General features: G+C 37.2%; 1 protein-coding gene across 1 annotated transcript; it reads left to right on the top strand.

The window, feature by feature from the left end:
* The first annotated feature begins 7,478 nt into the window (after nt 1–7,478).
* On the top strand, nt 7,479–10,391 carry LOC149084337 (uncharacterized). The gene is made up of 2 exons (XM_089235305.1): nt 7,479–8,007; nt 10,141–10,391. The coding sequence occupies exons 1-2, from the start codon at nt 7,506–7,508 to the stop codon at nt 10,389–10,391; spliced, it is 753 nt and encodes a 250-aa protein (XP_089091431.1). The 5' UTR covers nt 7,479–7,505.
* The last annotated feature ends 3,626 nt before the right edge of the window (nt 10,392–14,017 follow it).

Here is a 14,017-nt window from a genome sequence, read left to right as displayed (position 1 = left end):
GCAATTATCACGAGAAAACAAATACACACTAAAACAAAACTAATATACTCGTGAATTATACAAACAAATCGTTATGATAAAATAAAATACACTGCCAATAGAAAATTGTGGTTGTGTTATCTGAGTATGGATATCATCCCATTATTAATATCGTTATTTCTTTTTAAAGTGTCAATTGTGTTAGAATTCACGATAACCGGGAGTAAAGCTATTAACATTACACCGCAATCTGGGGTTGTTCCTTACTCAGAGCCGTAACTAGGACTTTCGCCGCTCGGGGCAAACATGATTTGCCTGCCCCCACAACTTTAAAACGCCATAATGTTATACCGGTGTTCTCTCTTTGTTCCCACTTAAAATTTTCGCCCCCCCCCCCCATTTTTCCGTCCGGGGCAGTTGCCCCCCCCCCAATTACGGCCCTGCCTTACTAATCTAGAATTCTAAAGCATAAGTTTCCAATTGCTGATGTGTTCGGTTGCTTTTCTAAGGTTCCGTGTTATTATGTGTTGCAACGCATTCTCATTGATAAACTGCTTGTACCAGGGGTGTAGGAAACTGTTCCGCGAACGGTGTTTCTAAAAAAGTAATCCTTTACACAACATAAGTATAATGATAGCGAGCGGACCGTGTTTGGCCGGGGTCTTACGGCATTTACTTCTGACGTTTCAGCCATAGCAGTAGCGGACATCTTCAGAGGTGAAAGTACACCGAGTGCCGACGAGGTATAAATCAGCAACAGTAAACTACAGCAAGCGAAGTCGTAAAATTTGATAAGGAGGGCACCTCTTTGGCACTTTAAAGTACTTTCACCTCTGAGGATACCCGCCGAAACTGCGGGTGAAACGTCAGAAATAAATAGACCGCGGTCAACCAGCCCGGCAAGTACTTGTTTTCCGCCACAGGACAATATGTCGAGATGGCCGAAATAGCTGGAATAAACCATCCCGTATTATACGGGACAGAAACATTGCGTTTCTGGCTCTTCGAGAAGGGTGTTGATCATACCTCTCTGGATCCTCGCCTGGTCCCTAGTCACCGTAACTGTCGGAAATACAGTTGCGTCAAGAAGTAAATTGCACGAATAGTTAAATTTCTCAAATTACATATGCATCATCATCATCATTCAAAGGGCGAAGGAAAGTCAACGTAAGAGAGATGCTCTTGCACATCGTATATGTTGGTAATTTATAAAATTCAATTGAGAAAGATGCCATCGCACCCATCATAGTGAAATTTAAAAAAAAAAAGACTAAAATTTTGCAGACTATTTTCCGCAAATGAACATCATTATTTGTAGATGCATGCGGCCTGTCTTTTTTGTTCTCTCACGCTCTATCAGCCATTTTGCGTCTTCGTTCTCAATGTTTCGCGCGTCATTTGATGTGGGTTGTGCGAAAAAAAACCAACTCTCTTACCCGCGGAACGGAATAACGGAAATGAATGGATCGACCAACCAGAACCGAACTAAAAAAAAACAACCCATCTTTCTTTTATCTCTTTGAAAACTTCCGGGTATGAAACGCACCACTTGACAATAACCATTGGCGTTGCACAAAAACATGGTACATTCATCCAAAAACTCATTTCGATTAAGTGCGTATTTAAATCCGGGATTCTCATATCCTTTTCATGTTTGCGGCACCCTAAGTGGAATGGGATTAGAATTTAAAATATCTCGATGTCCTTCAGAACTGATTTCTCTTACTTCTCCCTGGTGTGGAACTCCAAAAATTACAGTAATATCCACTCTCTATAGCAGTGAAAAATTGTCTGCCGGTGTTCGCTAAGGGCTCCGTGAACTGAAATTTAAAATTATGACATGCAAGAAATGCAACAGCGGTGGTACAAGTTTATGTTACGTGATACGGTAGTAATGTGCTTTCCACTTGGTCGCGCCTGCATCAACAACTGCTACCATCCACAAAAAAATTTTAAAAATTGCATACCGCATTCGGTTGTCTGCCGTTAAATGTTCACATTCCCATTAGTTTTACGTTCAACTGTATTCACATTTCGCACGCGAAAAATAAATTGCTGAAATTGCGGCAAACATAAAAAAAAATATGGTGCATAAAATTTATACCGTTATCATAACCAAAAAATCATTCTCATGTTGCATGCCGACTAGGGACGGGCTTGAGTGCTTTGCGGCCCTGTAAAATGGTTTCCCCCCGATCCTCTAGTGTCCTCGGACACACGGAACGCGCTAGATTAGAACCCGGAAATGACTATCAAACTAGCAAAGGCAGATATAGACTATATCAGAGGCGGATTTAACGAAGGGTGCACCGGGAGCCTGCCCTGGATACCGACTTCTGAAGGGCCCCACGAAACCCCAACTTGATTTTTTCTAATTTAAAGAGACCCAATATTTTCTTCCGCAACCGGGTACTCAACCGACCTTAATCCGTTTCTGCAAACTATAATAAAAAATTCATATGCATAAAAAATTCGGGCAATAGCACCCATTGCCCAACGGAAAATCGTAAGCGGGGCCCCGGGTACGGTTGAAAACCAATGCTCTATAATCATGGTCCCGCAAAGGTGGAACTGACAGGTCTCCAGCCCAGAACGATTCTTAGTTTTGTTTTTGTTACCCTATAAACTCACTATAGATGGGCCCGTGAAAAAATGTCCGGGGGGGGGGGCGGAAAGCACAGCCTGGGAGGCCATCTCTACAATATCTTTTCACACGGCAGGGCTAGACGGCCGCAACTAAACATTTTTCGGTCAAGGCAGCATGCATCCCCCCCCCCTCCACCAAATGTGGTTTTAAATACGTCTTTAAAGGAAGAACTTGGCGCTCCTTATGGACCAGCGCCCAAAGCACCAAACCCGCGTGCACTCTTGATTTGGGGTCAAATAGGTCTGTTGGTTCTCTGTTCTTGGAAAGAATTTTAATCTATTGCTTTATTAAGAAGTCAAAATGTTACTCAATGTAACTCAATAAGATAATTTTTATTCCGTTTTGTGGCCCCTAAAATGTAGCGGCCCGACGCGGATGCATCTTTCGCACCGGCCAAAGTCCGGCCCTGACACCGGCTTTGAACTGACAACCAATTTTTACTCCAAGAATTACAACAGACAGTTTTGTTTTCACTTGATAGGTGGCAGCAGAGGTGCCAGCTCAACACCGTTTATCGCATGTATTGTAATAGAGCGCGTAATGAGATCGGCTTGCATTCGTCGATTTAATACCATTGTTTCAAATAATTTTGTTTGTTTCATTATTATTTTTAAAGCACAAAATCTACGAAAAAGTAACTTCCCCCCCCCCCCCACATTTTTTTTCAGCATTAAAAAAAAATGTGGTTGGAAAATTGCTCTTCGGTGGTTTTTGTGCTTTAAAAATAATAATGAAACACAAACAAAATTTATTGGCGTTTGAAACAATGTAATTAAAAACCCCAATCTATGGTTCGATTCGAGTCCATTTATCATGACCAAGGGATAAACTTTAAAACAGACGTTTGTTCTTGAAAAAAAGGGCGACATCAAATTACTCTGCAGTTAGTGAGAACAGCAACAAGGTGAAATATATATTCCAAAACTCATTCCTCCTTTATTTCACTCGGTAAAATATCTCTGAAGTTCCACCTCTCTATAAAGGCAATTTCTTTTGGTCCGAAAATTATTTTTGTGTTAGAGATAAAATTTATATCTTTTGTGTCCCCAGTTCACTTCTACAAAATCTGCCCCCCCCCCCCCAAAATTCTAGTTATCAGAGGGACGCGACGCGTAGATACGTTTTTAGTAAATTTAGATTTAGAATTTTTGGTAACAGGGTTGAATATTTTGAGCTTCATGCAGTTGTTATTCACTGGTTTTTGTTTGGATCGCATTCGGAATGTTTGCGCACATTGAATTGACATTTCATATGGTTTCGATCCATTTCGTTGAATAAGAATCGATTCAACTACGCAGTGGACATGGCTGTATCGTTGGAAGCAGGGCGGTTTGCTTAAGTGATTTAGTAGTTAACTAAAAATTTTAAGCTAACGACTTCTCAAAAAAAAGTTACGTAATTTTTTTTTTAATTTTACAAATTAAATTGATACTTGTCAATTTTCTTTTGAAAAGTCAAATTTGGTGCTCTGGTAAATTTGAAATCAGTAATTTGGTAAATTTGAGAATATTGAGAAAATGGTTCAACATCAGTTAGTATTGAGGCAAAAAGATGAAGATATTAACCACATGTTTTTTCTGGTTAAGGTAAAAAGAACATAATCTCAAAATATTTTTTATACTTATAAAATGATTATACTAGGCCTCTATTTGGTTCTTCGAAAGGCGGTAAAAACCCATCAAAGGTAAATACCATGCCAACCCTACAGTTGACATGCATCCATTTTGTGATCTGAAGGGATTTTCGATCCTCCAAATCCATCCAACAGATTTATTTACTATAAATAGTATTAATTAATGAATAAAAAACGTGATTATATTAACTTAATTATTATTATTCATTTAACTGAACCTCTTCCCGACATCCTTTCTTTCTTTCTTCTTCCTTCATACCTTATGGCACGGGGTGGCCAAGAGCGGGCCCACGGACCCCGACAAAGTAAAATTAATTATCTAATTAAAATTAATATTAATGTATTAAAATTAATTAATACACGGTGTTAAACCAAATTTGCGAGCATCATTCTAGCTATTCTCGTTCCAACAACGGGAAACAACTTACATTCATTTTATTGTTAGTGACGAAAATAATTTACTACGTTATGACCAAAGCCCGGATGTTGTTGCTCTAAAAATCTTGAAAAATTGCTTTAAAAGAAATTCCATCAAAATAATAAAACCTGTTAGTTTCTCCTGAAACGTTTCAAAGTTCTCCTGAAAAACTGAGTATGTTCGAATGAAAAAGTTTTGACAGCATCAAAATCATATATAAATTTTTTTCTCAAGTTTTTTTTTCTCGTTTAAATTTCATCAAAAATAACAATTTTTCTAATAAACGGGTTATAATTTACGAATCGGTCAGGAACAGTGGTGTTATTGCCTCCACGAGGGTTGGGCTGGCAGGGCTCCGACTTGGGGCAAGAGACGATTCTTATTTTTTTTTTTCATAATAAATTCAGTATTGAGAGTCCCATGAAGAATCTGATCGGAGGGCCCTGTTGCTAGATGTGGGTGCCATGACTGGCATACTCGGGGAGAGGGAATAGTTTTTCCAGTACAAAATGAATGAAACTCCCCCCCCCCCCCCAGAGGAAATCCTGTGTATGCATGCACATGGTTAGGAAGCCAAAAAACATCTTTTATTTTATTTTCCAAGAAATTCAAGCATATTCTTCCAGATACTTTCTCTCGCAAGTCCTTGAAATGAGCAGAGGAGGAAACAATTTGCAGGACTTCACAAACTTATTCTACAGAGCAGCTATTTACAGGTACAGCCACCTCGTTGGGCATTTTGCCTGTTGTGGCGTTGTTTTTGTATTTGTACAAGCAGAGGTCTTGATGGAACGCGATCGACAAATAACTAGAGGGGATCGATTCAATACACAATTTTAACAACTGCATAGTTCCGGAAAAGTGGCGTCACATATTTATAGGCAAAATAGCATCATTCTAGAATCATCTCCATGATCCGGGTGACAGCTGTACATTTCTGGTTTGGCATCATCGGAGCTGTCGCCAAACGTGCCAAATTGGCGGTATTTCGAGGGGTTTACAAAAAAAATGCGCTAACGGTTATTTACAGGTGGAAGATGACAATTTTCGTAACAATATTTTTTCATAAATGCTCAATGCAATCAGTGTGTATTCATATAATTTTCTCAGTCTTTTCCATAGTCTAAAAATTTGACTAAGTGAAAAAATATCGTGAAAATGCCAAAAACTAAAAACATAAATGCTCTAACGGCGAAAAAAAACCCATAAAACTGCTAATGTCATCAACATCCGGGTCCTGGTTATCACCATACTCATTTTCAAACACAAATTGCTTATAAAACTCGACACATGGGCACAATTTGTTTTCCTATTTTTTCTGCACCTCGTTTGGCAAATTGCCTATTTTGTCAAAATAATAAAAAAAATTGGAACAAATGCTTCATTTGTGAGAGCAATACAAACTATGAATAGATGTGATGAAATAATTTGCAGAAGAAACTAAGTTTTGATGCATTACCCGTGGCTGGGAATGCAACCAAATAAATAATGAATATGCTTTGAAGATGAAAGGGAATACAATGCCCACCGTATAAAAGTTTAGATACTAAATTACCAACGTTTTTTGCCATATTATAAGTACTTACATGGGCGTACGCAGAGTTTACGTTTTTTCCTGCAAAATAACACTATAATCATGGCTCAAGGGGGTATGCCAATGAGTTACTTATGGCGTGTACAAATGTGTGTTTACCGGGTTTCTCTCATTCTACTGGTGCGGCTAATACATTATGCTGCAGCTAACAGTTATGTTGGACCTTGAACAGAAAGAAGTTGGCCACCCAGCTTTACAGTAACTTTTTTCCAGGTACTTTTTATTGGAAACTATGGAATCGAAACTGCTTTTTTTTCTTTACGTCAGCATTTTTTTTTTTTTTTCGTTTTTTCCCTCCCGTCGGTTTTACGAGTAACAAAATAAATGTATATACTGTATATATTTATACGGTATGAAGTATAGCAGCGGAAAACTGACTCGCACTATGTGCACACTACGAACCTCCTAGAGATAGAAGGCTTCCGCACTCAGCTTGTGACGTCAGTAAGCAGTCCATTTTCCCTCAGAATATTCAGGGAAAAAAATTCCCTGCTCGTGTAAGTATCATCGTTGTGAGGAAAAGAAATGATTGGGATCAGAATTGGCGATTTCTATGCCCCACATCCAATCACTACACGGTATTTGTGAGCCAAGCAGGAAGATTCTGCGCCAAAATAAGAAGAAACGAAATAGGATGTTGTGTTTCAAAATGTGGAAAACTTGCTAGGTATCTGAATGACGTTTATATGGCAAACAGTGCAGACGCCTTCCTTCTCTAGGAGGTGATGGCACACTGCGGACGCGAGTAAACCACGCCCACTAGCTGGACCGGAAACACGCGTGCACTATGCGCGTACCCTAAATGAGGAAAAATGGCAATCCCTCGATTATCGATTTTCTCCGTCTAAGCAAGGTGTTTTATAATCACGTTTGCCGCAGTCACAAGTTGTTTTTTAACTTCGAAATCGTTATGAAGGATGTGAGGTATGGGGGGGGGGGGGTGGTTCTTATATAAAAAAAGTGTCTCGCAGCAAATTTACAACCCGCAGAAGTAGGTCAAGTACACCACTTACACAATTCACTCGTTTTCCAATTTTACACTTTCTATCTAGAACATACATTTGCAGCACTTACTGAACGAATAACTTGCAAAATTCCAAACACGTGCATGTAAAAAGGTTCATCAAGGTCTGTGAGGGAATACTTATATGATTATTACTTACATTATGATTGACACATTGATTTTTTTTTTTCAATCCCATCATAGGAGCGGTAACAAAGATCTTGCTAAAGCATGGACGACAAGCCCAATACGAGCACAGACAAAGACAAGTCCGAGAAGATGTTGCTTAAGGAACCGTTGAGGGACACGGGAAATCCACAGGAACCCGAAGATAAGACGGATGCCCAAGAAGCAGCACTCGCCAGGGCGGACTCACCAAAGAAACTGGAACCGGGAGGTGGGACGGAAAACGAACTGAACAGAAACGAGCTGTCGGAGCTCCGTGAAACTGAAGATAACGTGAATGAGACTTATTTAGAAAAGTCTGAGAGTGAGGGGCCATGGGCGTTTGTCCAAAAGAGAGATTTATCGGCAGCTTTCACGATCCGGCGCTTCCAATCCATGCCTTTCTACTCGGAGACCGCTAGGCCAAAGCACGAAGTTCTGCACAGGACTGGTTGCAGCCTGAATTGCATGAACAGAGGTATGGTAGACGAACCTTTTTGTTTCGACCTGCCCGACTATATCCAGATGTACAGGCAAGCGAGCAGAAATGCTAACAATAACACGATTAGTAAGTATCTAACCTGTGTACGACCCCCCTTAAAGAGCGTTCGGTCCCGTTCGTAAGGTAGTCAAATTTTCGCTAGATCAACTTCTTTTTCGTCCTTAGGACTAGAAACAGGCTTAAATACAGTCAGCCCCACCACCCCCGTATTCGCGGATTTTTTCCTTCATTGGAACATTTTTTTGGAAACGCTCAGCAATCGTCATTCACGTGCTTTGTTTACAAAATTTGAGTTGTGCGTGTTTAGGATGGCTCATTTTTCTAGTGCTACTGATAATGCTTGGGGGGGGGGGATGCACTGCGTTGTATATTCATTAATTATTGAGGGGGGGGCCTCCCCCGGTTCCGGCACCTATGCTATATTTATAAATAAATACAAATACAACGCCACAACAGGAAAATTCAGGCACTGTCGTTTTTAGAGAGATAGATGGCTTTTACTCAGCCAAAGATATCAAGGAAACATTTCATTTTCTGGATATTATGCTGAGGTGAACTCGGAAAGAAAAGTCATCTTGTCTCCGCCGAGATGACTTTTGTTCCCGAGTTCACCTCAGCATAATATCCAGAAAATAAAATGTTTCCTTGACTGTTGTTTTTACTTCTAAATATGGAAAGCAGATGACATCACCAGTAGAAAACGAAACACTCATAACTTTGATAACATAATTCGTTGAAGACGCACATACTCGTTCCGCAATGTACCAATTCATTAGAAATTCCGCAAAAGGAATGTTGTTTACGAGATACATATACGGTTTAGTAGTAGGGGTAGTCTATGTTTAAATCGACTGAAATGAGTTTTCTGACTTCGAGGGGTGAATGCTAGCTTGCGTTTCATTTAAAAAACTCTCCACAGAGAGCAGGCACACTATCAACACGATACTTATATAACTACGTAGAGGTTCGTACTCCAGCACCAGCAACCTACACGAAATAAGCACAACCCCGACAACATGAAATACGTTAGGGCCATGCATATACTTACAGACACACAAACACGTTCCGACATGTACCGATTCGTTAGAAATTCAACAGAGGAATGTGCACGAGGTGCATATGCAGTTAAATAGTAGTAGAGGTTCTCTAGAGCAGTGTGTGTGTGTGTGGTTCTGAACCTTTTTTCCTTCCCGCATCCCCAGTGCAATGCTACTTACCTTCTCGCACCCTATTGGATAACGCGTTTTTTATCTGTTAGAAAATTCAATTTTTTTTCTGTAATTCTTTAATTAATTTCTATGAATTCTTTTACTTATTATTTAATGCCTGTTCAGCTATGGATAATATTTAATTTTTACTTCTTTTTTTAATTCAAAAAAGAAACTGAAAAAAGTTACTATTTATTAACATTTGGGAAAAAAAGATTCATTGAATATAGTTCTTCACTTTATAAATCAATGTTTCTTTGACACTTGACAATTTTTTTTATGTTTTTTCTGAGTCATGTTCAAGACAGTATTAAATCTAAGCACCACATGCTAATAACACGAGGTACCAATGTGAACACAACGCGAAGTAGTTTAAGTAAATAATGATATTTTTCTCAACATACGATTGCCAATCGAATATCACGTGACATATTTCTGAAAGCGAAAACCAAAAGATGATGTGTCAAAATATTGATAGAATTAATATTTTTTCAAGAATTGAAAAATTCAATTTTTATCATTTCAATATTTCTGAATAATCAGTCAACATTTTGTAATTTTTTTTTCCATCTAACACCCTCAAAAATGTTCTCCCGCACCCCCGGTTAAGAATCACTGCTCTAAAGGAATGTTTAAGAGGTGATGTGCGGTTTAGTAGTAGTAAGGGTGCTTAAAAAAAATTTAAGTATCCTTGCCGAAGTGCTGTCACCTCCGATGATCATCAGCAGTTTTCGCCAATACGCATCTAAATGCGTGATTCACACACGTATCAAAATTCAATTTTACCCATCTAAATTTCGTTGAGGAATAAAAACTCATTTAAATTTTCGGTAACTTTTTAAATAAAGTTATTGCTTTGTTTTTCATTAAAAAATATACCCATCTTTTTACAAAACTACCCCTTTAAAATTTCAGAGGAGTGAAATTACTATTGAAATTATTTTTTGGGCAACACTGATCATCAGCTGTGATTTTTTTTCCCTTTACGCAGGCGGCAATGTTGGACACATCCATCTCCCAGACCTGATAACAGTGCTGTTTGAAGACAGGGTAGACGAGGACATTCGAGGAGTGCCCGAGGACCCAGACGAAGAAATTCTAGTTCCAGTCGGATGGAGCGAGACTTCCATCAAATTGCGCGAATCCGTGGAATCTCAACTTGAGGAGACGACTACTATAAACGCGATGCGCCGAGTATCTGAGCCAATCATAGTAATAAAAATACATATATTTTTAGCCTAGTTATCCTAATACCATTACAAGCATTTGCCTACTTCTCACTTCCAATCAGAATGGTGGGAACGAACAATGAATGCATAGCATGCGCAATCCAAGACAAATACTAATCTTGTCAGGAATACCACACAATAAATTAATTGGTAAGCTCCACTATTCGCTAGAAGCCCCTCAGAAAAGCGTTTATATGAGGAGTATGTGGTATTCTGATCATTGTAATGATGTCAATGTGGTTTCTTTATAAGTGTGGTTTTTTATAAGAATTCGAGATTGTCAGCCATTTTTAATTCAACTTACATGATAGCAAAAAATAGTATAAATGTTTCCCAGAGATTGCATTTTTTGCCCTGTCTATGAATGGGGGGGGGGGCTCCAAACTTTATTATTCAAATATGATTCCTGTCTCAGTTGGATTGGGAACTTGGTGGCTATCGTAACCCTTTATATCCGACATTATGAAAAGTAGAATAAGAAGAAAATTATAATATACTAAAATAAAAGTGTAAATGTAGTAATAATAAATATTTATCATCTAAATTATTTGATAGGTCATTTTAGTTCTAATTAAAGAGAAAAAAACAATAAAACAATGTTTTGAAACAATATATTTAGTTTAAAACAAATTATCTATAACCTGGTACTTTAAAGTACCGTCAGGATATAAAGCCGGAGCGGCTCAAGCACCAGGGCGGTAGGTTGTAAGGGGCGGCAAAATAGACTGCACCCCTCTTCTTGTTTTTTCTTCCCTACACTGCGTGACCACTTTATTTTGACAACCTGACAGTTCTAAGCAAATGAGCCATGGCATCGCACTATTTTGTAATTTCGGGCATGTAAACATCATAGAGCTTATATTAATGTAGGGAGTATGACGTCAGCGGTTTCCGCCTTGGTGGTGCTGAGAATGGTGTCCCAAATATCATTCTTCCGAAGATCACGTGACGTGTTTAATGTCTCATCGCAATCCCGTTATTTTCTTATGGCATCCATAGGAGTTCAAAAGGGAAATGAGAAAGGAAGGGACAGTTTATTTTTTTTCTAAGATTTGCAACTATTATTCCAGAATTAATGATATTTCCGAATTAATGAGAGAGATAATTCTACAATTAATAAAAGTATAAATCCAGAATTAATGAAAGGAATTGTTCCAGAGTGAATGAAAGAAATTGTTCAAGAATTAATGAAAGGAATTGTTCCAGAGTGAATGAAAGAAATTGTTCAAGAATTAATGAAAGGAATAACTCTGCGTTAATAAGAGAAAATTCCAGAATTAATGAAAGCCATAATTCTGTAATTAATGAAAGCAATAATTCTGTAATTAATGAAAGCGATAATTCTGTAATTAATGACAGCGATAATTCTGTAATTAATGAATGAAATAATTCCAGAATTGATGAAAGAAATAGTTCCAGAATTTTATCCACAGTTATAATGAGAGAGATAATTTAATATTTTTTTATCTTTAGAAGTTCTCTACCATTTTTTCAATCTTTAGAAGACAATTAATTGCAATCTAGAGATTGAACTGTACATTTCAATAGCGAAATTGCCTGGCACGAACTGTGTATTAAGGAGGTTGGTGTATGCAAAGACACATTTTTAAGTAGTACTATAAAAATTTCTGCGTCTAAAGAAAAAAAAAACCGTTTGAGCTTTTGTTCCACCTGCACTAAAAGTATTCTTAAAATATTTTAATATAAACTGTTGGCAAGCATTGTACATGCTAATGTTTTCCATTGAAATGCTTTTTTATGGAAACTATCTTTTGTCAGGTAAGGAACAATTCTTCCAACACCCCTGGTTCAAATGTCTTGAAACTTCATGTGTGTCTCTCAGCACTGGTGTTACATGCTTGACCGAGAGGATTTTTTATAAAAATGATTCAAAAAAATTTTTTTGGTATGAAATATGGCTAAATTTTTGGGATTTTTGAAAAGGTTGCATGTTATTGAAGTTAACTAAAATTACTCATTAAATTGTATAAAAATATCCGGAAATTAGTAAAAAAAAATTACAATTTTTGAATCATCCTTAGCCGTTACAGTGGCAATCCTGAGATATCTCATCATAACACACTTTTATTTCCAATGTGACAGTTATAATGCGGATCAGGAAAATTTTAAAAACCACTTAAAGGGTTAAAGACAGGGGACTTTTCCCATAGGAAAGCATGGGAAGCCTAGATCGTGCACCACTACCCCATAAACACGTCATGTGATATCCTTGTATTCCATGCTGCTTCCGTCGCGGCGGATCCTAGCTCCTTCTATTAATATAAGCTGGATGATGTAAACATAATACTTGAACTCGCACTTTCCTGTGCAGATTCAGTCACAAATGTTTATAGAGAACACAAAAAAAAATTAAAACAGAAAAAAAAAACTGCTTTTGATCAACCCCGTGTCATAAAAATCTGCAAGTGATTTGTAATCTTTACAGAATATTTTACTTGCTTTGTGAAATACTTATATGAATTTTTGTGAAAATAGCATGTATATTTACAAAGATATTCTTTTTACAAAAATTCCGATTTTTATTGCATGTGTTTTGCTTATAACATGCAGAGTTTTCACAACCAATTTTCATGAAACTTACAGGAAATTTGGCACTATTCATGAGATACACAGTAAAGAAATTTGAAATGTAGAACTGAAATGCAGAAAATGCAAAATTTAATATTCAATGAAATATGAGCATTTTAAGTAAATGATTTTTAATAATGCATGGGCGGAAAATATCTATTTTATTTTTTTTCTTTATAATTTTGTTGGCTTCAGGAGAGATAAGGCAACAACTTTTTAATAGTGAGTTACAGGACAGATAGACCTTATAAAAAATTAAATTTTGTATCTTGGTACATATATGACCCTTAGTAAAATAAATGAAATGTCTGAAATGGGCATATTATTTAAATACCTTTTGTAATTGAAAGTATATTTCTATAGCCAACGGTTTATGTGGTATTTGGGAAGAAACAGACTCAAGTTTTCACCTAGTACATATGACAAAAATGACTCCTTTCATTTATAAATTTAAATTGAATTATGATTTATAGATTTTTTTATGATTAGAAATTTTAATTCAATGATTTTTGTATAAAATATTTGCAAAAAAATTTATGTATATGATATATATATTTCTTTTATTACACATTATGATGCAGAAACAGAGTACTTCGGATGATGCAAACAATATACATAGTTCCTGAGAAGTATGTAGAAACAAAGAAAAGCTGTGATAAGACTTTCAATTTTGTTGTTCTAAGAGTTTGAAAAATAAAAGGTTTCTTCTGTATTTTCTTTGCTAAATAAAAGTTACCTTTTCAATCACATCATTTTCTGCTGAGTTCTCATAAATTAATTGCTGTAATTGCCTATAGCTCATCAAAGACAATACCATATTCCCTTACCCCCTGCATTAACCGGCATGCAAAAAAACTCAAGGGACACTAGTTTTTGAATGGTGGGTCTGGTCCATTGCTGGCATGCCGGGAAAAGTGAGGTTTAATAAAGATCACAGTATACATTCAGCCAATTTAATGGAACTTCACAATAAAAATAATTTAAGAATTTCCGGAATCTGACACTCAAATTTCCTAGCATGTTGGTCTTCCTTGATGTTTTTCGACATGC

Source organism: Pholcus phalangioides, unplaced genomic scaffold (genome assembly GCF_987345545.1).
Source record: "Pholcus phalangioides strain wild (caught in Gottingen) unplaced genomic scaffold, Ppha-v1.0 ptg000008l_1, whole genome shotgun sequence".
Lineage (NCBI taxonomy): Eukaryota > Metazoa > Arthropoda > Arachnida > Araneae > Pholcidae > Pholcus > Pholcus phalangioides.
Note: the sequence above shows the minus strand (reverse complement) of the source record. Positions and strands in the feature narration are given on the sequence as shown.

Bases quoted from the DNA above. Each gene is read 5' to 3' on its own strand.
- LOC149084337 (XM_089235305.1), top strand. From the start codon at position 7,506: ATGGACGACAAGCCCAATACGAGCACAGACAAAGACAAGTCCGAGAAG. The intron at 8,008-10,140 runs GTAAGTATCTAA...CCCTTTACGCAG, and splicing joins TGCTAACAATAACACGATTA to GCGGCAATGTTGGACACATC.